Below are 24757 nucleotides of genomic sequence, written 5' to 3' on the forward strand. Positions count from 1 at the left end.
AATATCCATCGGCGTTGGCTGGTATAAACATCGGAATCTTGCCCCCCCCTTATAGTTAGAGTGAGTATAGTACCAGTCTGGAGCATTGTTCCCGATTAAGCCGCGGCAGTGCCTGGTGACCCGTTCGGCCTCGTCCCTGATGATCACGACATTCCTGTCGCACAAAGAAAAGTCAACGAGCCGAACTCCAGATCTGGCCGACCGATTAAGTATTCCGGATGGAGATGAAGACGAGACAGAAGTCGTTGAGATGTGGTACACCAAGAGGTGGTCGGGCCGCAGAGGGGTCACATACTATTGCGCGCTCACTCAGGATACCACCACAGCACCACCCACCCACTTCTTGGCAGCCGATACGATATCCTCCGTATGTACTGGCGCCTCATTCATCTTTCCACAGCGCCATAAACGGCATAGGTGATCGTGCAGCAGAAAGGCGCAGAATTAATGTTGACTGGTGGACTGGCCGTCGCCTTCAATGTCGCAAGCGCCTTGACGCGCGTTGGCAACGACTATTGCATACTCCGCTCGCGCGATCCCACGATACCCGGAGGTTGAAGGCTCGATGCGACTTAATCGGCCCTCATGTCGCGCTGGCCTGGTCTCAATGACAGGGCAGCCACTGTGCAAGAGTGCTGGGGCTTGGGGAAACAACACGGGGGTCACCACCGCAGACTCACGCGCAACGGCGAGAAATCGAAGTCGGAATCCGCCCGGGACTCCAGGTTTGGGGACCCCTTGCTCGTTCCACACGTTTTTTTTTCTTTGTTTCCTCACGGTATTTTCTTCCTCCGCCTCGTTGGAGGGACTTAATTGACCATGTTATTGCCGATAATACCTTTGCTGTCGGCTGACCCAACAGATATAGCAAAGCCCAAGCTGATCACCACCAGATCATGGCAGCAGAGAGGTCCATCAATGAACAAAGGAAGGATGATATTTTATGCCTATCCACCACCACTGCAGCACACCACATTGCGGACACCACCGCAGGCTGGGCAGCTCAGCGACATGTTGGCTGTAGCAACGGACCTGGTTAGCGCGACCTTGGCGAGCGCTGATGAGCCTGGCCAATCACACAATTTCGGCTCGCATGCCCCCATTAGAATAGGTATGTATGGAATCGTGAAGACACCCGAGGCCGCGAGCGAAAGGACTTTTTCTGGGGTTCAGGCCAGTTGTAGGGTATCTCAACCCTGCATGTCCTCTTTTTGATGATGACGACGCAGTCGATGGCGGCGCGTTGCGGCAATATCAAGCGGCTGTTAAGTGCCAATGAAGGCCCATGTTGAGATGAGATGGTGGTAGCGAAGACCTTGACTTCTGCAACTTCTCCCTACCTACTGAGAGCAAGCGAGAACACGAGGAAAGAGCAACGAAGGGAAAGCAGATGATCAGTCAAGTTCTTGCATGGGTTTCCAAGGTTTTGATAGCTGTCTGTCTCCCTTTCTTGACACTGGTTAGTTCTGTCCCTGTCTTTCTCCAAGCATCCGTTCCTTTCGCTTTCTCATCGGCTGCTTCCAAGCACCTTGGTGTATTGTTATGTCTGGTCATCTCGAACCAACGACGACGAATTTGCACCACAAAGTTGCAGCAAGCTAAGTAGAATTTGGACGGGCTCGTTGCGATTCAGATTGCAGTAGCAGCGCTCATCATGTGACAACATGCGCGCATCCTTCCCCCTCCCAGTCGCTAAATGGAAATTTCCTGACATGCCCGTGTATACACGGCATCGTTTCGATTTTGCCTCCAACGGCCGACCGATCCATCGATCGGACACATGAGTCTGGAGTCCCTGACGACGGGAGCAACATGCAAAGGTGAGGCAAGACACAAATCGGTTGCAATTTGTTTCCATTCCTTTTTGGGGTGCGGTAAAGGGACGGATCAGGAAGACATCGTGCCAGAACGTGAATTAGAAATCTATGTCGTAGTGACCTAAGCGGAAGAGATTACGGAAATATATGAAGCTGAAGGCGCTTCCACTCCCTTGATATTTACCAGTGCCTTTCCAGATAAGCGTCTTTGTGCTTCGGGTGGGTCATGTCCGGTTGCTAAAATTGCGTGTAATTGAAGATGGAAGCGCAGTGGTGTTCTTGGTCCCGGTTATTTGGACTTTGCCGTGGACGCTATCAAAGTCATTGCCAAGTTAAAGGCGGTGCCCTGCTATGCCTGCAGTGCGTGTCTCAAAAGTATTGCGCCGGAGCATCTGAACAAATGAGAGCGAAAGAACGAGAATCTACCTTCCTTAAGAGGTGTCCATTTACATTGATCATAGATCTCGAGGTTGCCAATGTCCTTGAACGCCTTCCGGATTATGCTAGAACACCGTGACAGAGTCTTGGTCTCCCACAGAGTCAACCTGGATACCTATGGAAGGGACAGGAGAGGTAAGTATGTTAACACCGGAGCGAAGGGCCATCAGGTTGGCGTCTACTTAACTTGATATGGAAGATGGACTGGCGTAACAATGAATTGCTGTTGTCGTGAACGGTATTGTTACTGTATCATGCGTTGCAACACTAGGAAGCTCCGCTGTTTCCCATACCAATCCTAGTGCAGATGACAGGGGGTATCGGGTCCACCTCTGAATGCCCGTTTCCCGAGAAAGTCGAGAGGAGAAAACGGCCCATCAGTCCAGGGCATCCACCAGGGCATCCACTCTCCTGTCCATCATTAGCCATTGAGGTTCTGTTCCGTTGACACTGGCCTGCACGCTCCATCCCTCTCCCAAGAAGTCCCAACTCCGTCCGTTGTTGCCCGTCCGCTGTGCCCTCTCGCGCATCCACGCTCCCACTGCTCCTCCACAGACATTTTGCAGTGAGTGGTGCAGTTGTCACCCGTCAAAACCTCCATTTTCTCATCTCCATCCCATCTGCCCCCCCAATCGCCATCTGTCTCTCGTTCTTGCGCCGCTTCCCTCGATCTCCCCTGCGGTTTTGTTTGGGTCTGGGCTTGTTGAGTCGACATACGTTTGTTTACTTCCCCGGGTTTTTCTTTTATTTTTCTCGCGCTGCGGTTGTGGCTGCCCTGCCCTGACCTGGACACAGAGTTGAGTTTGGTTAACTCTCTCCGTCGGGCCCTTCTGTTCTGCACAAGAGGCTCCTGTGCTTCCCTGCGTGCCTTTACATATCTGGAGTGCCTACCTTACCTTTCAACAGCAGCACGCTTGACACAGGCACAAGCATAAGCACCAGTCACCACTACCGGGCCTCTACCGCGCAACGAAACGGCCTCAGTTCAGCCAACCTCAACTTCCATCTCAAGTGCCTCTCGCCCTTGGTTTGGGCAAGGCCCCTTCTTTCTCGAATTTCCGCCCTCCACTTCCCTCCTCCCGGTCGTGGACCTCTTGCCTTCTCCGACTCTTCCGTCCAATCTGCTATCTTGTCGCCTTTTTTTGTCGTCTACTACTTCTTCGCAACGATTCTTGGTGTTCGTGTTCCTGCTCTCGAGCTTGACAAAAGGAATTAAGGAAGAGCAAAAAAAAAAAGGACCTGGCCGACGACACTCCGCAACAACCGCGGAAATCTAAGATTCGACTGCCTGAGAGACTCTTCGAGAGCTCCACCGAATCGCTTCTCTCCTCCACTATCTGCGTCGACCGTTCTAGTAACCCGGACATCTGATCATCCCCCATGCTTTCGCTCCAACAACCGACCATCCTCCGGTGTCAATCGTGACATTGCCTGCGCCCATCCTCCGTCGCACTTATCGCTGTGGGCGGGTCGTGACAGACTCGACTTTGTACAGAAGGGCAAGACGTCCACGGTGATAGTGGACTTCTTCCCTGCCACATCAACAACCCATCTTCTTCCCCCCTCCCTTGGCCGCAGGCGTCCCTCGCTTTATAGAAACAATTCTTCTCCCAATCATTTCCCCCCCAAAGTCCCTATCCCCTCAAACAGGCCTGCTTCGTTCGAGGTCGAAAAAACATCCTCTTGCCTCTATCAGCGGCGGAAAAAGGTAGGTGCCAGTACCCAAACAAAACATCACCACTCTACCCTTAGCACTGCCGCCAATGTCAAGGAGTCCCGTCAATCACAACAAGAGCCCTGACGCCGCATCTCCCAACACAACCTACCAATTCCCCAATTTGTCAGACAGCCTTGCGACAACAACTTAAACCCCTATGCCATTTCGCTTTTCCTAGTTCTTCTTGTCAAACCTGACTTCGTTTCGCGGAAGATGCTAATGCCTGCCGTAACCAGATTTCCTCGTTAGCGAAAGGCTCCACTGTTACTTTCCTTGAAATCACACCATCTCCTTGGTTCAGTTACAAGTACCGTTCAACGTCCTGATTCACCTCACGGCGGCGGGACGACAGATCGCTCAGGTTTGACAATGGCTGCTTTGGTGCAAGGCTATCCCCGGCAATCTGGGACTGCTACCATGCTTCAGACAAGACCGGCCTCCTCCACCGGCATCATCCAGCCTGCCCAGTCGCAGTCAAATCCACAATATGGTCACAACATGTCCCAGAGAAACAGTATACACGGGATGTCTGGTGTAGTCGGCGCACCAGTGGTGTACCGTCAAGCTTCTGGCTCTGTGCAACAATACGCTTTTACCAACGCGCCAGCTCTCAACCACGCAACACATCACCACCAATTCAGGCAACACCGTACCTCGTCAACACCATCCGTTCCCCAAGTACAGAACTTTGATCAGTCTGGAGCGCATACCCGATACCAATCCAGCAACTCCATGACAAATCTTCCCAGCCCTGCAACTACCAGTGGGCAATCAGCCGGCGGTTCGAGAGACGATTCGGTCATTTCAGTGGGCAGTAGCAGGAGAGTCGCTCCTTTACCTCGGCCTCATTCGGCGCATCTGGGCGAAACCTTCTCGGTACCTCTGATCGCTTCCGCGGGCCCGCCCAAAGTGTCGCCAGAGAGGTATCGCCGGCCAGCGCAACGGGCGAATGAAGCAGCACCAACCATGTCAAACACGTCGGAGCACAAGAGCGGTATGCTGCGCGGTCCAAACGGAGCACTCCCACACCGGCCAAATAGCTTCGCCGGTGCAATGGGGGGCTCAGCGGTCGATGACATGCTTCTCCCTCATGGTCAAGTCCGAGAGGATGTCAAGAGAGCTAGGAGACGCAGCATGCCTGCATTGGATTCCGCCGGTCTTGCGATGCCCCTAGCCCCCCTCTACGCTGCTCAGCCCACCGATGTGTCCTCAAAGTCACGAAAGACTGGCGAAAAGGAAGCCAAATCTTCCGGACGAACGGTTAACAACTTGAGTGTTGGTCGAGTTGCTGCCCATACACGTACCAGCAGTACTGATAGCCGTTCGTCGAGCCGCAGCACTGCTAGCAGTGGAACCCGCCCAGCATCTGTAAGTTACTTCTGGATACTTACCCATATTCCCCCCATGTAAACATTGTCCAATCATATATGCAGCCGTCCAGTAAGATTCGCTAACTCAGGGTTTCTTTTTCCCAGTCTGCCAACCTCAGCGCCAATGTGGCCAACCCCACCGGAAACCCCGCTCACTCTTCTATCCCAGAACAACACCACAGCAACGGCCAAGATCACGCTCGACTGGTCAACATCCCGCCAAGAGGATCTTCTTCCGATGCTACCAACACGAAGCGTCTTACTAACCTCTCTCCTCTCTCTAAACCTGTGGCTATGGATACTGACGCCGGACGGAACGCGACCGCTGGTGTCACCGCTGGTCGCTCGGCATCGCCGGTGAAGACGCCCTCCCCGCCGCCGGCTCAAAGCCCGGCTGCGAAGCAACTAGCTGCTCTCAGCCATAACGACAGCAAGCCCAAGAGCAAGACGTCGCGTCTTCGTCGGGCATTCTCATTCAGCAGTGCGTCTGAGTTCAGGAAAGCGGTCCATCATCAGGACGCCGAGAATGGCCCATCTAAACTGCATAAGGATCAGAACTCCAATGAGCCCTTGGATGCTGAGCAGGCCCGTATCGCACAGCAGCAAGAGGCGGCTGGTATTGGAAGCAACATATATGGCCCCAGGATATTTGGGGGTTCGACCGACAATCTCTCCATCTCCTCAACCGCCTCCTCAGCTTCGGTTATGATTCGCAAGATGGGACGCGGTATGAAGAAGAGCACCAGGTCACTTGCTGGACTATTCAGACCTAAGTCCGTCATTGGTGTCCCTGCTGCCGACGCAAAGGCACCAGACGCTTCGCAAGCTACAGTGTCCATGATCAATGTCGAGGCTGAAAGGGAAAGGGTGAACGTCAATGCCGACGTTCGCTCCCAAAGCGGAGGCGGTACCGGATTTCCTCGGCTTGAAAGGAACTCACTTGATGCCAGCAGAGCGCAAGGTCTTGGGTCGGAGCGTGCGGGAAGCCTGGGTAGTGATGGATCAGCTGCAAGGAAGAGCATTATCGGCGGTGAACGAGAAAGGGCCGAAGTGCTTGCTGCAGTCCGCAAGGGAATCTTGAAACGTAAGGATCTTCCATGGATTACGCCTGTTAGCTCCTGCTGACTTGACCACCGATACAGACACCAACAGCAACTCGCCGAGCCCATCTCCCCGACCTGCGGAGGGCCGAGGACTTGATGCCCCAAGTGCCATCACTGACTCTCCCAACTCCAGCGCACCCAGCACGCCAAACAATGATGATCGAGCTGGCCAAGTTCCAATTGGTAACGAGGATTATTTTGTAACAGCACTCCGCCTTCGGCAAGACACCAAAAGCGCACCTGGGACACCTCAGGGATCCATGAAGCGATCCGCCACATTCAGCCCACGGATTGCCTTCTATGAGACGTGGCCCAGCCAGGAGTATGATCGCCGCGGTGAAATCGCCACTTGCAATCGCTTGACACCTGTGCTGGCCCAGCAAATCAAAGAAGAACTCAACAGCTTCAAGATGGTAAGTTGCAACAACCGTCGTTCATATTCGCCTTGGTTATATGCTTACCTATGCTTTTTCACTAGGAAATGGAAGTTCACGAGAACTCTAAAATCTACACGCACTTCTTCTGACGAGTCCAACGTTACAGCGGTTCAACGTGCAGCGCACCCATAATTCTCGTTTCCGAGGCATTTCCTATTTCTCTCAGCAAAGAGCATTGTTTGGTGTTTATGGCGTTATTCGGATTTTGTCGCTTCCAGCAAGGCTTTATTGCCTGGTAGACTCACTCAAGAGTATCCTAATCTTTCCTTTTGAAAACGGGGCGACAGCTGGCTGCATGGTAGTGTATATGGACAACGGGGTGTTTGTCGCTGTCGTGAGTGACTCTTTGGCGCGCGTGTGGGTGTAGGGTTCTCCAATGGCATCAACCACTCCTTCCTTGGGCTACACGCGCTGGACCGATGGCGACAACGATGACACAGGGGATCCCACGGGGCGTCAACTGGACAGAAAGTTAAGACGTTGGATTACCCGAAGTGCAACAGAGGAGGTGGGGTGCAGTTGTTTGTTCGATATGTTGGAGGTCAAGCAAAAAGGAAAGAAATGTTCAAAGGACGGAGCAAGCGTCCCTTCTTGGTCATCTTGGAGCTATCTGGACGGAATTGGTGTTGTAGTCTGGGCCCAATTTAGCCCAATGGGAGGGGTGATATGGAAACCAGCAAATAAGAGCATCGACTGCTTCGAACAAAATCTCTTTTAGTGAGTGGGTATGGCATCCTGTTTTTCAGTTTCCTTAATTGTTTTGGAAGAGGAGCGAGAGTCAAAACGTACGTCATAGCAAGCCTACAACCAGGTCGTTTTAAAAGCCAGCGCAGCAAGTTGAATTTGACAGGGAGCGTTACAGCCGTTCGATATCGTTGTGGCATCTTCGTTGCTTGTTGGACATCCAGCTTAATGCGCCCGGCGAAGTAGGCCTATCTGGTTTTTATTTTTTATCTCTTGAACATTTTTTTTTTTGTTTATGGTCCCCAATTGAGTCAACAAGGCGAAGGCAACACGTGAAATGTTTTACAGTTTACTATCTTCAATTGGTTTGGTTCAAGTGGTCGACGACTCCTGCATTCGTTTATATGCCATGACTTCGATCGCTTCTCGTTGATGTCAGTACCAGTGTGGCATGGGGCTTGCAGCAGTTAGTTGGAGAAGCACTGGAAGCCTTTACAGGTATTGACGTCCTGAATCATTTGCTGACGCAGTATTTGTGTTGATCAGGTGGTGTTTATATGTAAACGCAGAGCGCCCGCACCAACGGGTTTGAATACTGAGATGCCGCATTCCTAAATTGATCTTCACTTGGACAGCTTTTACATACTGTAAACCCGTCACCCGTACCTGACACTACTGCACTCTCTTTAGCGAGACCCCATGTACCAGTATGCTAGCATGCCAAGAGAAAGCTTGTTGAGGCTTATCAGATCAAACAGGTACTCAAAGACATGAGAATCTTTCTGGTTACCAACTGCTGCAACGGGAAACAGACAGTGGATGGGTCGAGTTCTTTAGGGTTATGAAACTTCGAAAGCTTGTGGACCGGTCATGGACAATCCATCATGTTCTGTTTCTGGCAGTCGTTTGAAATCATCCTCATTTCCATGTGTCAAGCCCACTCATAACATGTCTGTCAGTGGAAGGGGACCTTGGAGATGCATCTATTCTACGGGAGTCGAAGGAGAGTAAAAAGATAGATTTTAAAATAGCTGGTAACACATGCGGGTGGCACGATGAGAACAAAGCTAGAAAGCCGATATCTTTTATCATGGGAACGTTCAGCAGATATCCGGACCGCGTAACAAAGACACGAAGGAGTGACAGCGTTGCGCAAAACGGGTTAGGAATGTGATGATTCGAACAACGGCCGAGGCTACCTAGGATTGGAAGTTCTTGGCCCGCCAGCGCTTCCCGAGGATTGGTCAGAAGCTGGGCAAATGCAATGCTGCTCAACCCCCCCAGAAGCCCCCACGCCTAATGCAGGGTCAGCCCCTGTTAGATATTGCACTCGCCTGTTCGCAGAAATTTGCGGGGGCAGCCAATCATCATCCGTGGTCACTCGACCCCGAATATGTATGACAAGCCGTCAGCCTTGCGGAGAAGGCCCAAATTTTGATGCAGTTGCCCTGTAAACAAAAGTAAACTTTTGAAGAAAGGACAGAGGCGTTGCTGCTCAAGAAAGTCCACAACCTGCCACCACCGTGGCTCCGTTTTCGATACTCGCTAGGAGGTCTCTCCTCCACCTTCGTCTACCGTTCAGGTCCTTTGTCACGATGGCTTCCCATTCTGCGACAACAGCTTCTTCGCTCACCTCTGCGGCTGCCAACCTGGGCGCAACCGAGGCCAATGCGACCACGACACCCCGAGCGCCCAAGAGAACGAAGCTTCATGGCAGGGCCTTTTACGAGAGCATCGGTAGTCCAAAGTACATCGTTGCTCCCATGGTGGATCAGTCTGAGTTTGTGAGTTTGCGCCCTTGTGGACAATATGTAGTGGCAACAACCTCAATAAAACACAACAGCACAACTAACTGATTGCTTTCGTGACAGGCCTGGCGCATGCTGACCCGATCGTTTCTCCCCGCCGATGAACAACATAAGCTCCTTTGTTACACTCCCATGTTCCACGCCCGCCTGTTTACCGAAGCGCCAAAATACCGTGACTCCCATTTCCAACCGATCCGCGGCCCTCTGACAGCCGACAGCCCGCGCCCAGACTCGTCCGATTACGTTCCCTTCCTTGACGGCAATCCCGAGTTCGACCGTTCGCTATTCGTCCAATTCTGCGCTAACGATCCCGCCTACCTGCTCTCCGCCGCGAAGCTCGTGGCCCCTTACTGCGATGCCGTAGACCTCAACCTCGGCTGCCCGCAGGGCATCGCCAAGCGCGGCCAATACGGATCCTTTCTGCAAGAGAACCAGGAGCTCATTTTCGAGCTGATCAACACGCTGCATAAGGAACTTGACATCCCGGTGACGGCCAAGATCCGCATTCTCGACACCAAAGAGGCGACCCTCAAATACGCTCAGAACGTGCTGCGCGCCGGCGCCAGCATTCTCACGGTACATGGCCGGCGGCGCGAGCAAAAGGGGCATCAGACGGGGCTCGCCGACTGGGAGTACATCCGCTACCTGCGAGAGAACCTGCCCAAGGAGACGGTCATCTTCGCCAACGGCAACATCTTGCAGCACGCGGACTTGGAGAAGTGCTTAGCGGCCACGGGCGCTGACGGCGTTATGAGCGCCGAGGGCAACCTCAGCGACCCAGGCCTCTTCGCCAGGCCGCCGGCCGTCGGCGAAGAAGGGAGGGAGTACTGGCGTAGCAAGGATGGCAGCCGCGGCGGCTGGCGCGTTGACGCCGTGCTGAGGAGATACCTGGATATCATCTACAAGTACGTGCTGGAGCAGCAGCCGCCAGTGAGGAGGCCGCTGTTCATGCCGGGTGATGATGTTGCATGGCTTGAAGAGGCTTCCTCCACCTCCTTCGAAACAACACAGGCCAACGACGACAGTGAAGGACCAGCACGAAAGAAGCACAAGTCCGCCAACGGCAGCGCTTCAACCACCACCACTACCACCGCCGCCTCTTCCTCCTCTCTAAACACCACCAGCAACAGCAACAACCCCCACCTAGACAAAAAAGCTCTCCAAACCTCCCCCAACCTCGTCTCCATGCAACCCCACTGCTTCCACCTCCTGCGGCACTTCGTGACCCACCACACCGACGTCCGCGACCTCCTTGCCCGCGCGCGGAACGGTTCTGAAATCGGCAAATACGAAGCCATCCTGTCTCAAGTCGAGCGCAAGGTCGCCCTGGGACTTCTCGAGTACGAGCGCACCGGCGGCTCGTCATTCGACGTCGACGTCCTGGAAACCTTGTACCAGGAAACGGAAGACTCCAAAGATGACCCGGAAAGCTCGGCACAGGCGAGGAGGGAGAACAAGAGGCCTTGGTGGGTGGTCCAGCCAATTATTCGGCCGTTGCCCAAGGAGGCGTTGGCGAAGGGGGCGTTGCAGCTGAGCAAGAAGGAACTGAAAGCGCAGGCGGCAAAGAAGGCTGCTGGTGGTGGTGGTGGTGGTGATGCGGAGGCTACGGTTGCTTCCAATCTCGGGTCGAAGGAGAAGGAGGAGAAGAAGACGGCGTCTGAAGAGGCGCTGGTTCCTGTTCAGGGACAGAATGGCGGGGAGACAGCGGTGGAGTCGCTGGAGACTACTACGAATTATCCCAAGAGTGAGCTGGTTAGTGGGTGAATCTCTCTTCCTTTACCGGTCTGGCCATGTATACATTAACCGGGTGCTCTTGAAGGTGGTTGGGTTTGTATAGAGATGTTGGCATATTGTGATGGAGCTTTGGTTTATAGATGTTAGAAGGAGCATTGTTAGAGAGTATCATACCCCTTATTTGAGTGCAAATACGGTCTCTTCCGATCAACGTACCGCTCCAATCACTGTGATGTCATTGCATTATCAGAAAGCACCCATCAGCCCCCGACTCCAACGTAATGAATGTCGATTCGGTTTTCAGTTTTATACTCCCCCCTGGTACAACTAGACTTGCCTGTCATTCTTTGTCCTTCTTTTCTTTTCACAGCCAATGCTTCTGGTATCAATATACATTTCGTAGCCTCTTCTGAATTCCAAGTCAACATCTGTCACCCCCTCCCCTTCCCTTCTCTTCCGTTAGTCCGTTAATAATAGTAAAAGGGCTTCTAATCAACTCTTCCCCGCTTAGCAACTGGTGACCTGGACCTGTACCTGGACCTCGAACTCGATCTAGATCTTGACCTAGAGCTGCTGTACGATCTCCTCCGCTTGTTGTTGCCAACCACCGGACTTGGCGACCTGCTGACAACTCTCCTAGACCCCGTGGCGGCATCCGCTAGTGGTGGAGGTGACCGGGTTCGCGATCTCGAGTATGAGCGATTCCGCCGTCCTCCACGAGCGGGAGCCGGGCCAGCTCGGCCTGTATCCCTACCCGCCGGCCCGTTGCCTCTGATCGGTATCGGAGACCTTGATCGTGACCGACTGTAGCTCCCTCGGCGAAGACGCTGTTGGGGAGGGGGATGTGGCGAGCGACTTGCCGAGTAGGAACCTTCCCTACGACGCTTTCCGGAAGCGGCGGCGGCTCTGTCGTTGTTGCTAACGGGTGCTCGACCACGGGTGGGATAACCACGAGCAGGCGGGGGGGATGGCGAGCGCGAATATGATCTGCTACGGCTACGGGTTCCTGAGCGACCGCGGCGGATGGGCGGCGCCGCCGCCGGGGAGCGGGTACGAGAGCGCGAGCGCGAGGGTGAGCGGGAGTACCGGTCGTAGCTACGCCCACGGCCGCGGGGTGGCGGGCTGGGAGACCGGGACTCCACCGCTCTTCGCCTTGGAGGAGACCGCGAAACGGATTTCGAGACGGAGCGGCTGTAGCTACGGCTACGACTCCTGCTCCGGCTTGGTGTCCGGCTGTAGGATCTGCCTCTGCCACGACGAGGAGGGGTGCGCGAGAGCGAACGTCCGCGAGTGTCCTTCCGAGGTGTCAGGGAACGAGAGCGAGAACGGGATGAGTAAGAAGAATAGGAAGAGTAGCTGGACACGGACTCGGAATCGGAATCCGCTGGAGGTGCTGGCAGGGCAGGTTTTGGCATGTTTGCTAGGAAGGTACGCATCTCGTCAGTAAGATAGCCCATCTTGATGGATGTGAAGTAGTTGATAGAGAAGCGAATGTTACGCGGCTCATCATGAGGGAAGATGCCTTGCAGACTGGGCTGGAGGGTCTCTTCACTCATGCGAGCCTTCAACTTCGCAGAGCCAATATTCTCCTGGAGATCTTCAAACAAGATCTTGATAAAGATACGGCTGGCGGAGGTCGTTTCTTCCTCGTTTAGGTGGATAACCGAGAAAACGTGCCAGCCGATGGCATCGGTAGCCAAAAGATGCCCAAAGAACCTAGCAATGTTGCGAAGCTTGTTGGTCTCGTATCGGTGAATCGTGGAGTAGTACTTGGCAAATGACTCCTCGAACAAGTCCATCCACATCCTGTTAAGACGGGCAAACCGCTCTCCTAGCAAGCCCATAAACTTCAAGTAGACCTTCTCCTGGGCGCATGACTCGACAATCATCGACACCAACTCGGCCTCCTGGCCGGCAGGGAGCCGCAGCTTCATAAGCTTGTGCGCCGCTTCTTCGGGATCGGCACTCGACTGGATGCTGAGATAGATAGTCCTCCTGAGGTTGACGAGGTCCGCATTACTCTGGTCCTTGATCTCCAACGCCTTCTGTTCCTCGTCCTCCGATTCCGATCCGCTCTCCGACTCGTCGTCGTCATCGTCATCTTCGTCGTCGTCGCTAGCCTCACCCAAGATCTCCGCCTTCAACTTCTTGTATTCCTCCTCGTTCTCCTCCCAGTTGGGATCCATCTTGAACACATTGAGTCCATCTTGCGGGTCAATTTCGTCGTCAAGCCCAATCCGGTGTGTGATTTGGTCCTCCTCTTCGACGAGATCCAATTCCTCCTTGATAACCGGGTTGTCCTTGTACTTGTCCTTGCGCACCTGGAAAAGCACCTCGATCATGTACTGCGTACGACGGTCGATATCGGCCTCGTGAAGAATGTTGCGGAACTGGTCGAAAACGGCATGGGCGATGGCCGGGGACATCTCCTCCAAAAACAAGCCGACTTCCCTCATGAGGCCGACAGCGATTTCGACGCTGTCATCCGTGGGCTTGGCAAGCAGCAGCAGCAGAATCTGGGCGGCAATCATCTCGTGGACAACCTGGTTGTTGACGAGATGGGCTATGAACATGGTCGACGAGAGGCAAACCGCCTTGTCGTTTCTCTTGAACGCCTTGCGGAAACGCAGGACGAGCCTCTTGACAAGGAGTTCGCCCACCTGGGGTAACTTGGTGTTGCAAATCGCAGCCAAGCAAGCATAAATGGGGGTGAAGGGCAAACTGGCATGTTGGGCCTTCAGCAGACTCTGGCAAAACAGACCGCGGCCACGGATAAGGTTCTCGCCAAAGAGTTCGGGGACCACAAACTTGATGTTGGCAGTGTTGACCTTGTTGACCAGACCGTTGACAGACTTCTTCAGTGCCTCCCAAGCCATACGCTGGTATTCCCTGGTCTTCTTGTCGGTGATGGCAGCCTGGAGGGCACGTAGCCTGTGCGGGGGTAGGTACACACCCTGACTGCGTAGGTTCAAGAGCTTCTGGTACTCTGCTCTGGCGTCGGCAAGCTTTTCCTCCTCGGTCTTGACAGCCACAGGGGGTGGCGTCGGGGTGCGCTCCTTCCTTACCGGTCTATAGTCGCCACCTGCATCGCGATGGCGCGGAGGAGGGGGTTGTCCTCTCAGCGGAGGAGAACGGGAATGACGGCGTGGTGGCGGCGAGCGTGCCCGAGGGGAAGATGAGCGATCAACACGGCGCGCTGGTGAGCCCTGTCTCGGAGATGGCGAGCGGACAGAGCGTCGGGAAGGCGATTGGCTGCGGGGTGTAGGCGAACGGGATCGTGGGTGTGAGTGCGGCTGATCTCTTGGTGAGAGAGAGCGATCCCGGCGAGGAGATGGCGAAGGTGTGCGTTCGCCTGGTGATCGATACGGCGACGGATCGCGAGAAGGAGGTGAGGGTGTACGTTCACCAGGGGACCGAGAGCCGTCTTCGTCCCGGGGCGAAGGTGACTGGGTCCTGGGGGACGGGGATCGGGTCGCGTCGTGAGGATGGCTACGCGACGGAGACATGTCTGCCGAAGCCATCGTGAAGAATTATCCTTGTCTCTGTTTTCTTTTGTTCAAAACAAGTATTCGGTGTGCTGAGAACTGACTGTGTCGTCTCAAGATCTCGCCAAGGAAGTGATTCAAGATGTAAAAGAAAAGAGGAGGTCACCAACTGCTGGCCACTAGAATCTGGTGCCTCGCGCAAGTTGCTTACGACAAGGCAGGGCAAGGCAAGGCAACCTGAACTGCCGGGACCGTGAGAGGTGACGGGAGTGGCCGCAACCAAAACTTCCTTGAAGGCTGGTGTGGAGTTTACAGAAGTAGCAAGTGGAGCTGTTCCCTTCCTTCTGAAAAGCAAAGCCATCGACACGGTCCACTAACGTCAGCGAGCCGCTTGTGCTCAACGCGCCACCCCTGAAACAGTGACGCTACGGTTCGCAAATGGCAGCTGGACTCCGCTTTCCGTAAGTGGCCAGGTCGCTATTAGTGCTGGTGTTCGGTGTTCTCAATCCCCGTGGGTCAAAGGTGCCAGTCACCTGCAGTAACGGCAACATCAGCATCAACTCACCACCACGCGGGAGCGATACCTCTACTTTACTTTTTTTCTTCTTCTTCTTCTCTCGTTCAAACAACGAAACCACCTTCACCAACTACCACGTCACTCATTTAACCAACCTCTTCGATCAAATCGACAATGGTGTGTTTCCAATCGCTAGCTGCCCGAACCCCGAAGCCGCCGTCATGACAAGACGGAAACCGAAGGATTGAACACTCGGCTAACCCCTAATCCCTAAACCACCACAGCTCGACAAACTCGTAGGCCTCGCCATGCTCGTGGCCGCCACCTTCGTCTTCCTCTACTATACCATCTGGACTCTGTTGATGGTGCGTTTAGACACCCCCCCCGAAAGCCCCCCAAAACCCCAGGATGCCCCAGGATCCAGCCATCTTCCTATTCCTTCTTGAAAGAAAAAAAAAAAAAAAAAAAAACTAACAAACCACCAATCTCCAGCCCTTTGTCGACTCCGATCACCCCTTGCAAAACGTTTTCCCCCCTCGCGAATGGGCCATTCGCATCCCCGTGATCCTCATCCTGCTTGGCGCATCCGTTGTCGGCTCCTTTTTGAGCATGGTGATGATCAAGAGCAACAGGAAGAAGGCGGCCAAGGCTAAGGCCGCAGCGGCCAAAAAGAAGGCGTAAAACCTAGGCTCTTCTTGCCCGGCCTCTATGGCAGGCGCATCGCGGTTGGCATTGGGGCTGGAGACATCGAGGACGATCGGTTGGTTCAGGTGCAAAGATATGTATATACTAGGGAGACTAGGTGACTACAGAAATCTGAAAAGGGGAAGAATTGAACGGCACCGAGATCGGTCAGCGTGTGGGATCAGGGTACTATCTCCGGCGACTTGGGTGTTTGTGGGATTTTCTCCGTATACATAAGTACCACGGGAATTGGATAAGTCCGTAAACACTCCTTCCGCGCATATTTAGAATAGGTTGGTAGGAGGAGCAGTCTCGGATCATCAGACTCTATTGCGCACTATCACATGCTCTCATCAGGGATCGAACATATTTGCAAAGTTGTTCGTCTATTATTTGCTTGTCTCGCTTTACTGGTTTCCGTATATGCTAATTACTCAAGTAGCAACCCAACATTTGCCCAGTGTCCCCTATCAAAGTTGCATGCTCACAGCACAACCATCTCCAACAAAGCTGGTACCCAAACTCCATCCTAGCCCCAGCAAGAGGTGGACTCAAAAGCAGAGCCACTAATGGCCAATGCGAAGAAGCCATGGCTGATGAGTATAATCCAAAGTTTTTGCTTTGATTTGTTTTTGTGGTTGTAGAGCTCACCACCGTCAATACAGCCAAGCAGATCCTTAAACGAAGTCAAACAAGCAAGCACACACTGCGCCGGTGGGGGAAAAAAAGGGCGGCTGTTCCTGGTTTTGCTCAAACTCGCTGGTCGGCAAAATCGAGCACCTCACAATCATCCTCAAAGAACCCATCATAATCATGGGCGGTCAAGCGGGAAACTCCACGCTTCCGACGAGTGGTGACAACAACCTGGTCAGTGTCACCGTTCCGTTCAAGGACTCGCTCCATCGCAGAAGGAGGAAGAGCCCTCAGGTCGTCGTTGAACAGGAAATCGTCATCTCCCAGCTGATGCAGCCCCAAATCCAGCTTTCTTCCTTGGATATTGCCGCCAAAAGCCCATGCCTGAGAGGCTCCTGGCTTTAGATTATCATATTCGCGCAGTGAGGATCGCGGGTCCTTCTGCTTTCTCTGACTGGGTTCGATCACCGAGTTGTCAAGGGACGCCGCACCCATGCGCTCTGAAAGCTGTGCTGCGTCCGACCCGTCTTCAACCTCGTATAGGGCAACACGCCGGTCAGTGTGAAAAGGTTGATACGGCGCGCTAGACTCTATCTCCGCCTGTGGAATTGATGACCGGATGGCAAGGTTGGTCATCTTTGCTTTAGCTCGATATCGATCGAGGACCAACGTCTCATTGCCCGTATCGAGGCCCCTCTCCGTGAACTCGTAGTACTCTTCCTGGTCGACGAAAGCCTTCGCGCGGGCTGCCAACGAGAGGTCCGGCATCAAAGGAACCTTCACATCCTTATATCTGGAAAGTCGTGGAGCTCGTCGCTCGCCTCCGGATGTTCTTCGGTTCGTAACCACAAACGAGCGAACGAGACCATTGCCCAGAACATAGAGCAAATGGCCCCTCTTACCCGTCACCCACGTCACGCATGACGTTCCTGGAGCAGAGTTGCTGTTCGGTAGAGAGACTCGGTTTTCGCCTGTGTGCCTCAGCTGGCTAATGGCATGTCCAGTTTTGCCGAGAGAATGACTGATGCTCGCAGCGATAACCTTTCCACCGTGTGTTGCATAATCGCCAATTCCAGACCCTACAAGCTGTCCGTTGCTACTAGTCCTGCGTGGTCGGCTGATGAGTGGCCGGGCGACTTCACGGACCGAGCTCAGGGCGTTGGAAGCAATCGCAACTGCAGAAGTTCCCTCCGAGGCCGAGTTTGTTGCCTCACTCGGCCTGATCCGGCGGCGTGGAGGAGGCCACGAGAAGGCGCTTGCCGGTAGATCCAGGATATGAACGGTTCCACGCTCCGTGACCATGGCTATGCGCTCACCATTCGGCTTAGTCCAGGCCACATCAACAATGCGGGTCACTGTCATACGGGAGAACTGGGCAACCTGGCGCACTCTCGGGCCTCCCGTGACAGACAAGCCGGCACCCTGCAAGGGCGACGATTTGGTGTACTGTAAACGCATCAAATCCCAAACAGTCTGGACATCTCCCTTGCAGCTGGCAGTGAAGAGAGATAGGCCAGACGGAGAGAAAGACAAGAAACTGCAACCTTGGGGAATGTGGAAGCTGGTGACCGGATGGATAGTGGCCGATGAGGACAAGGTCTCTGAATCCACAATCGAAATCATGTTCGGATCCTTCGCAATTGGCGGAGTAATGGCACCATGTGTCGGAGGAAACTGGGAAGGGTCTGGCTGGGCAGAACCTCCCCAGCTTTGAGGAGCGAGAACAGGAGACCGGCTGGTCGGGTTTGCTTGCGGATTCCAGTAGCTGTTCCAAGCCTGCCAACCCTGTTTGCCAACCCATTTGGCACCTTGGATAAGCTCCTGGGTCGCATCTCGCACAATCTTGTTCACAACACTGTCACCCAACGGAAGATCGATTTCAGAAGAAACGGGTGGCAGCTGACCAGGCGTCAACGAAGACAGATTCGGAGCCCGACCGTAGATTGGAACCGGGACAGTCGCTCGAAGACTTATCTGCGAAGATGGCGTAGCAGGGCAGTAAGCGATCCATTTGCCTCTGACGCTCAAAATTGCAATCTGAGGCCGTGGACGAGGCGGCACTGGAGTGTAATTCCGGTCCATGTCCTGCGATCCATCGCTGCCTCTCGGAGTCTGCTGGAGTGTTGTCCAAAGTTTTCCATGGCAAACGAAACGCGGCGCCAATTCATCCGTTACCACCTGCTGATACACCCAGCATTCGCCGGTGATTCCAGATGATACGACAACACTTCCGCCATCTGCGTGAATGAGGAAAGCACCCGACGGGAGAGGCGCTTGGAAGATTGGGCTGAGGACTGAAGTCTTCAATGGGATCTTCGGTGCCTCAAGCAGAATGTCGATTAGCTTGTTGGTCTTGAGCGAGTAGACCTCGACGGTCGTCTGGTAACACTCTATGAAACCAGGTACCGCCCTATCACCGGGCGTATCTTTAGGAGCGTCAAGTGGGACGTTAGCCATGGCCTCGGACCTTTCCTCAGACACGGCATCATAGTCGCCTTCGGTTTTGGGAGCCGAGGTAGAAGCCGACTGGATAGGGGGAATATCTGGACCATGGACAACAACTGCGATCAGCGGGAATACGTCCGCTTGCGCAGCCGTCCAAGGAAGAACCTTGGCGTGATATACGCCTCCACGCAATCCCTTCAGACTCGCCAAGGGTTCCAAGCGACCTCCCTTTGTAAGCTTGTGAACTTCCAAACCGCCCTCGTATCCAGCCACGACGACCTTGTCATTCCTCATAACATTATTCAAAGATGGAGAGGTAATGATATCATAGCCAAAATAGTAGCCTCGTTCGCCCGCCTTGATGCCATCGTGGCGATGTGTGTCTAGGTTAAAGTCGGGTGCACCGTAAAAGTGAGGTTGCGGTTGGTGAGGCAGCGGTGGATTTCCAGCACGCGCAAAGTGCGAATGCATCGAGCTTCTCCTAGATGCTGGCTCGCCTAAATGTCCATGAAGCTCCGCAGGGGATCTAGCCATGTGGAAACTCATCGGCCGGCGGCCCGCAGTTGGAGGTGATACCGAAGCTGCATAGAGATTGCTGGGAGGCCTGGGCGAAGACCAGCCAGAGGACATCCCGCGTGTGTCATCGAATGATGAAGGAGTATATGACGAGGGAGCAGTAGGAGGCGACTCGCCCGCCAAACTAATAAGATTTCCGGGCGAGCCTGCCATAGTTGGCAGGTTCTTTATCCATTCCCTAGCGTTCGGCGAGGGGCTTGTTGCGAACGAAGCCGTGGAGACAGCGTCGAGATAAGGGGAAGTGATTCGATCACGGGGCGAGGGTGCAAAAGGCATGCTATCGGGAACCGACACTGCCGGTATCGGGGTAGCGGTCGGCGACGGACTGGACGAGGCGTCTTTAGCGTCAGTCGTGTTTCTAATAGGGTAATTGATGATTAGATTGAGCAGTTTAAGTGGTGACGGGCACTCGAGCACAGAGGATCATCCGTTGAACAGGAGGGGAACCCACGAGAACTTGGCGCCCTGTTTCGTCACCGCTGCGACCACTCCGCCACTGTCCTTGCCATTCTTCCGGTCTTTCTTAGAGGCTATCAAGGCCTTACGTTAGAACAGAAAGTCACGGAGATTGTTTTTGAGGAGCACAACAAACCTGGCATGAATGGCAACTCGGGAGAGGGTCGAGCAGGTTCCTGCCCGAGGGGATGAAGCAACAAGCGTCGAAAGGTCTCAATGTACGTAGAGACACAACTGGCCGGCGTTCAGAGAGTGAATACGGCAGGTATGTATATGGTGAAGAGCCTTGGTAAACGAGACGGTTCTACGTGGGTTGCACGGCGTATGCTCAGAGAAACGTAGGACAAGAGAGCTATTGGCGAATTCGAGCGGTAATATCGAGAGCGTCGAGGCAGTTGAGCACTGGGCTGTGTCCGGGAGTTGTGCTGTGTTGTTACCAGGGGACAAAGGAGTGTAATCGCAGAGCGAACTCTGCGACAGACGGGCAGATGAAAAGAGGATGATATCAAATTAGAAAAGAGAGAGTAGAGTCGCACTTGAAGTGACGCTGTATTACAAGTGGCGGTTAGATTAGTAGCAGCGTGTTAAGTCCGAAATGTGTCGTGATCAAAGCAAAGAGAAGTCGCCGGCGTATGCTAGTAGTCGTTGAACGTTCGTGATGGTAACTGGTCGGAAAGTCGGTGCTGTTGTTCCTGGTATGAAGTAGAAGCTGGGTGCCTTAAGTTGCTTGTTTCTGTCTGTGTGTGCGTGTGTGTGTGGTTTGTAGTTGAGTAAAGAAGAGGTCGGATGGAACTTCAAGTGTGAACCATGAATGTAGGAAGAGTCAGAAAGGTGGTGACTGCCGACGTCAACAGCCCCCTCCCCAATTGAGCGGCAGTATACGGGTCAACGGCCAGGATGGATCAACCAGCAACTGCCTACTGGACAGTGCCTGGCGCGAGGTCCTGCTTGGTACCTCCCCGTCTATTGAGAGGTACCTACATAGTGGGAGGTACCTGGCTCCTGCTGGTTACCTAAGGTAAGTTACACCAGACCGGGCTGCGTGGGCGGTGACCCGTCAGGGTGACGGGTTGAGGACCTTCCTGACTGCCCGTCCAGTCACCCGGGAACCTGAGCACTGTGATCACTGTTACTGGCTGCGATGAACAACTGCAGTGGGATGCGGGACAAGAAGGGAATGGAAGAGTGGAACCCACACACGGGTCCAGTTACCTAAGGCGCCTTGGCTATCTTGACCTGGAGGTACCTACCCTACGGTCTAGAGTAGAGGTAGTGTACACTATCAGCCTGCTGTTGTTTCAAAAGGCCGACGTCGTTTGAAGTCCGGGCAACGAAGGCGGGTTCGGGAATCGGGATTCTGATTGATGAGAGACAACGACAAGCGGGCAAGGCGGGGAGATCTTCAGCGACGGGAGGTTGTACACATCAGTCCTTAAAAGTTTGTTAGCGCCATACACGCCCCACATCTTTCTACAAGGGGGTAATAAGGGGGGCTGCAAGGCGGGATAGGTCCATCTACGAGCTCTGATTGGTTTAATTCAAAGTGAGAATCGGTTGATAGGAGGCATTCAACCACCCACACACAAACCCTCGAATTCTAACTAAATCAACTAGAATCACCCAGCGCACCCTCTATAAGCGGTATAATTATAGGGCAACAACAGGGTACTTGCAGCGGGCTGTGACATTCCCCGTCTCCCCTGCTCAAAACCCCTGTCTGTAGGTACCAAGCTAACGAACTTACCAGGACTGATGTGTAGGTTGTCGTGAGTGGAGGTGGTGCAAGCATGCGGGGCGTGATGCAGGTGCAAAGGGACGAGGTACCCACCGGTGCTAGTGAGCGGGATAGCGTGACGGTTCAAGTGTCCCGAGATAAGAAACCTCCCAGAGCCCCTATCTTCACAAGAACAACAAGGCACAAGTACCCCCATGTACCTGGCAGGGAAGTGTTACAATGAAACCGCTGAATGGACGCCGATGGCGGGGCGATCTGTCATCCAGTCCCTCTCCCTGGTGCTCCCACCGCTAGGTATCCATCACCTAATCACTCACACACCGACCTTCGGCGCTTCTCTTCACTTCTCTCTCTTCTCTCATTCTTACACTACATTGTCGTGGGAGACCAGCTGACTCCTTCTTTGTGGCCACGGGTAAAAGAGATCTTTGCTGTGCTTCCTCCATGGCCTCCAATGGCGAAAGTGGCTGCTGCTACTGCTGCCTATGATGGGCATGGTCCAAGTCGGTTGGATGATGGTTCGCAAGGACCAGTTCACAGTGGTAGGGTCGTTCATTTCATCTCGTACACAAGCACACACAAAGTACGTCATCGGTTCCGATGGCCAGATGGGTGGATGGATCATGGATCCTTGTTTCATGACTGCGACGAACCCCTGGGAGTGCTATGAAAGGTAGGTTTCTAAAAGCAACCTCTTGATGCTTAACACACTAGCAAAATGAAATATCGAAAAGATAGCCGCCCAGGGCTGGTGACGGTCGGGGGGCTCACATGGCACATGGTCGACATGGCCTTTGTTTTAGTCATTCCGGGATCTACAAAGCGTAGTATTCACCATTGTCGGCTACATGATGGGTTAGATGGTTCTTTCAGCATGCACATGGCGCGCTCCCCTCGGGGCTTTGGTCTCGTTATCCTCATGTCTTTTGATTCCCTCAAGCTTGATACCTAGTCAATGATAGCTGAGGAGATCCGTCTTACCTCACGTCATCGTACCTACACTGTAGGTATGCCAGATGGTGGTGGTGGTGGTGGTGGTGGTGCTTCAACAAGCTCACAGGGCAGGCCGCATTGCCATGTACATTGCTCATCTGGCAGCCAGGCGCCAGCTATGTACGCATGTACAGAGCATTCTGTCCACGCACGCAAGAGGTCTTTTCAAAGTCCATCAAGATCCAGTCATCAAAGTCACCCGGAAGCAACCGACACGCCGATTTCGCAGGCTATGGTAAACCCAAAAGGAGTCACTTCAGGCCAGGTCGTGACACGCCGCTCGCCTGATCCGCGGCTGGCTGAGGTACGTATAAGACGCTGTGCTCCCTTCGATGTCCCCCGCACTCGTTGAGGCCATCGTCGTTCCTCCGTTTGTCTCTCGCCGGTACCCTAGCGTATATACCCCGCTCCGAGAATCTTGACCTACTGGTAGCTGATCTCTGATGCCTGGCTTAACTTTCTTATCGCAGAATTGTCCTATGGCAGACAAGCAAAAGCGAGACCAAACACAGCCCCAGGAAGAAGAACAAGGCAAGGGGGTTTCAGTCAGCTGCTGGCTGCATGTGCATTGTCTCTTATCCCGTCGTCTGGGCGGGTGACAGTCCGGCATATCATGTGGGTTGCTGGAGTTACGTATCGAAAAGGGAGGTGGGGTTTGTTTAGTTGACTTCGGGGGTTTACGGCAACGCCTGGCTCATGTGGCTTTTGGAACTGTTTGGAATCGTGTAGTTAAAAGCGAACATAGCCATGAATGCTTGATTGTTGCGAACCCGGTGTATCAAGCGTTCATGATTGTGAAATTGTGGAGAGCAGAATGAGCACGTATTTTCTTGTATAGAAACAGCGTGCCATCTGTCTGCCTATGTGCTGTTAGCAATGTCTTTCTGTACTAACGGATATTGTCGTATAGAGTGCCGACTGATGTTAGTACACTGGACCCACCTCAACCCATACCGAAAACTCCCCTTCTCAACACCCTTCGCTCCTACGCCCATCAGGTCTGAGACAACATGACGCAAATACCGGACTCAACACATTCTTGCAAGCCCAGTATCTAGATCACGACTCCGAAATGTTGATAGTGCGAAACTGATACTAATTGTCTACAACGAATATCACCCCAAACCACGATCGCAATCCAAATCCCATTACCAGACCATACTCTTCCATCAAATCTCCAAGTGCTATCTTGTCATCTTACAAAGGGAATCTCCACGTGTCTATCCTCCCACTACACTACTCAACGCCAGAAGACAAATATACTCTATATCTCCCAAACACAAATGGCGAAGTATTTCCCCTTGCGGATGCTTTGCCATCAGAACTACCACGACCACCACCTTCCTTCTTCTTCATCTTCTCCTCTCCGTCCTCCAATTCCCTTCTAACCAATATCCCATGCGCCGCCCAATCCATCTTCTCCTCTTTGCCTGTCTCCCTCAACGTATAAAGCACAGTCCCATATATCATAAACTCCAAGTTCAGGACACCGTCACCTTTCACCCCCCCTCCTCCCAACGGTCCAGTAAGAGGGAACATACCCGGAAACCCCTTCTGAACTGTATGCTTCCTCGTCTTGATCTTTTCCCACATTCCCTTTCTTAGGACACGAAGCTCTATAATTATTCATTCAATGATTTAGTTGGTTGAACTCCGCCTCTTGGCCACATCTTCGGCAAGGAAACATATGACGATAGGGGTATAGAGGCAGGTAGAGATGTATGGGGTTGCGTACCATCCTTCCCCTCAGCAACCTTCTCGCCCATCACGACCTTGGCTTCCTCCCCGAAAAAGCTGAGCCATTCTTCGGTCAGATCCGGGTTGTCGGATACTTGGTAGAAGCGGGTGATGAACTGGAAGATTGAGGCCGCCGGCATGGGGGAGATGCCCAGGTCCTTAGGCCAGGTAGGTTCGTAGCCAGAGGGGTTTTGTTGGTCTTGATCTCCGTGGGTTTGGGTTTGAGAATCCATTATGTGGTGGGTGAGCATGTAGCTGAGTAGGGAACGAAGTAAGTTCCTCTGTCGTGTAGGTACGTAGGCCAGTTGGTAAAGCAATGGTCGTTTCTGGTGATTAAAGGCAGGTTGCGCGGCCTGACTTTAGGCTCCTTGCGATGCCGAGTATGACA

At 53.5% G+C, this 24757-nt stretch overlaps 7 protein-coding genes and 1 non-coding gene across 9 annotated transcripts; 4 read left to right on the forward strand and 4 right to left on the reverse strand.

Moving 5' to 3' along the window:
* Positions 1-2688: 2688 nt before the first annotated feature.
* On the forward strand, positions 2689-7914 carry NCU00064 (hypothetical protein). Its single transcript, XM_951281.2, has 5 exons — positions 2689-3963; positions 4209-5340; positions 5448-6426; positions 6485-6858; positions 6924-7914. The coding sequence occupies exons 2-5, from the start codon at positions 4342-4344 to the stop codon at positions 6969-6971; spliced, it is 2400 nt and encodes a 799-aa protein (XP_956374.1). The 5' UTR covers positions 2689-3963; positions 4209-4341; the 3' UTR covers positions 6972-7914.
* On the reverse strand, positions 2753-3788 carry NCU14114. Its single transcript, XR_897855.1, has one exon. It is a non-coding gene; the product is annotated as a ncrg41 (non-coding RNA).
* A 1080-nt stretch (positions 7915-8994) lies between the features above and the next one.
* Positions 8995-11326, forward strand: NCU00065 (tRNA-dihydrouridine synthase 1). Its single transcript, XM_951282.3, has 2 exons — positions 8995-9350; positions 9438-11326. The coding sequence occupies exons 1-2, from the start codon at positions 9162-9164 to the stop codon at positions 11136-11138; spliced, it is 1890 nt and encodes a 629-aa protein (XP_956375.3). The 5' UTR covers positions 8995-9161; the 3' UTR covers positions 11139-11326.
* NCU00066 (pre-mRNA-splicing factor cwc-22) lies at positions 11288-14893 on the reverse strand. The gene has a single exon (XM_951283.3). The coding sequence runs from the start codon at positions 14627-14629 to the stop codon at positions 11597-11599; it is 3033 nt and encodes a 1010-aa protein (XP_956376.3). The 5' UTR covers positions 14630-14893; the 3' UTR covers positions 11288-11596.
* Positions 14894-15012: 119 nt separating this feature from the next.
* Positions 15013-16242, forward strand: NCU00067 (dolichyl-phosphate mannosyltransferase polypeptide 2). The gene is made up of 3 exons (XM_951284.2): positions 15013-15287; positions 15395-15475; positions 15603-16242. Exons 1-3 carry the CDS (start codon positions 15285-15287, stop codon positions 15789-15791), a joined length of 273 nt encoding a protein of 90 aa, XP_956377.2. The 5' UTR covers positions 15013-15284; the 3' UTR covers positions 15792-16242.
* On the reverse strand, positions 16162-20703 carry NCU00068. Of its 2 annotated transcripts, none has more exons than XM_011395438.1 (3): positions 20041-20703; positions 19900-19978; positions 16162-19773 (listed from the first exon to the last, which is right to left on the reverse strand). In XM_011395438.1, the coding sequence occupies exons 1-3, from the start codon at positions 20045-20047 to the stop codon at positions 16545-16547; spliced, it is 3315 nt and encodes a 1104-aa protein (XP_011393740.1). In that variant the 5' UTR covers positions 20048-20703; the 3' UTR covers positions 16162-16544. The 2 variants fall into 2 exon arrangements, with proteins under 2 accessions (XP_011393740.1, XP_011393739.1); XM_011395437.1 differs by having other exon boundaries at positions 16162-19806.
* Positions 20704-22429: 1726 nt separating this feature from the next.
* Positions 22430-23452, forward strand: NCU00069 (hypothetical protein). The gene is made up of 2 exons (XM_951286.2): positions 22430-22936; positions 23103-23452. The coding sequence occupies exons 1-2, from the start codon at positions 22595-22597 to the stop codon at positions 23229-23231; spliced, it is 471 nt and encodes a 156-aa protein (XP_956379.2). The 5' UTR covers positions 22430-22594; the 3' UTR covers positions 23232-23452.
* A 259-nt stretch (positions 23453-23711) lies between these two features.
* NCU16653 (hypothetical protein) lies at positions 23712-24734 on the reverse strand. The gene is made up of 2 exons (XM_011395737.1): positions 24368-24734; positions 23712-24248 (listed from the first exon to the last, which is right to left on the reverse strand). Exons 1-2 carry the CDS (start codon positions 24618-24620, stop codon positions 23869-23871), a joined length of 633 nt encoding a protein of 210 aa, XP_011394039.1. The 5' UTR covers positions 24621-24734; the 3' UTR covers positions 23712-23868.
* Between the last annotated feature and the right edge of the window lie 23 nt (positions 24735-24757).

This window comes from Neurospora crassa, linkage group III (assembly GCF_000182925.2).
Source record: "Neurospora crassa OR74A linkage group III, whole genome shotgun sequence".
Taxonomy (NCBI): Eukaryota; Fungi; Ascomycota; class Sordariomycetes; order Sordariales; family Sordariaceae; genus Neurospora; species Neurospora crassa.

Coding starts and splice junctions, on each gene's coding strand:
- NCU00067 (XM_951284.2), top strand. Junction 15,476..15,602: donor CCATCTGGACTCTGTTGATG/GTGCGTTTAGAC, acceptor ACCAATCTCCAG/CCCTTTGTCGACTCCGATCA.
- NCU00064 (XM_951281.2), top strand. CDS start 4,342: ATGGCTGCTTTGGTGCAAGGCTATCCCCGGCAATCTGGGACTGCTACC. Junction 5,341..5,447: donor GTGGAACCCGCCCAGCATCT/GTAAGTTACTTC, acceptor TCTTTTTCCCAG/TCTGCCAACCTCAGCGCCAA. Junction 6,427..6,484: donor CCGCAAGGGAATCTTGAAAC/GTAAGGATCTTC, acceptor CCACCGATACAG/ACACCAACAGCAACTCGCCG.
- NCU16653 (XM_011395737.1), bottom strand. CDS start 24,620: ATGCTCACCCACCACATAATGGATTCTCAAACCCAAACCCACGGAGAT. Junction 24,249..24,367: donor GGTTGCTGAGGGGAAGGATG/GTACGCAACCCC, acceptor GAATAATTATAG/AGCTTCGTGTCCTAAGAAAG.
- NCU00065 (XM_951282.3), top strand. CDS start 9,162: ATGGCTTCCCATTCTGCGACAACAGCTTCTTCGCTCACCTCTGCGGCT. Junction 9,351..9,437: donor TGGTGGATCAGTCTGAGTTT/GTGAGTTTGCGC, acceptor CTTTCGTGACAG/GCCTGGCGCATGCTGACCCG.
- NCU00069 (XM_951286.2), top strand. CDS start 22,595: ATGATAGCTGAGGAGATCCGTCTTACCTCACGTCATCGTACCTACACT. Junction 22,937..23,102: donor CTGATCCGCGGCTGGCTGAG/GTACGTATAAGA, acceptor TTCTTATCGCAG/AATTGTCCTATGGCAGACAA.
- NCU00068 (XM_011395437.1), bottom strand. Junction 19,807..19,899: donor AAACAGGGCGCCAAGTTCTC/GTGGGTTCCCCT, acceptor TTACCCTATTAG/AAACACGACTGACGCTAAAG.
- NCU00066 (XM_951283.3), bottom strand. CDS start 14,629: ATGGCTTCGGCAGACATGTCTCCGTCGCGTAGCCATCCTCACGACGCG.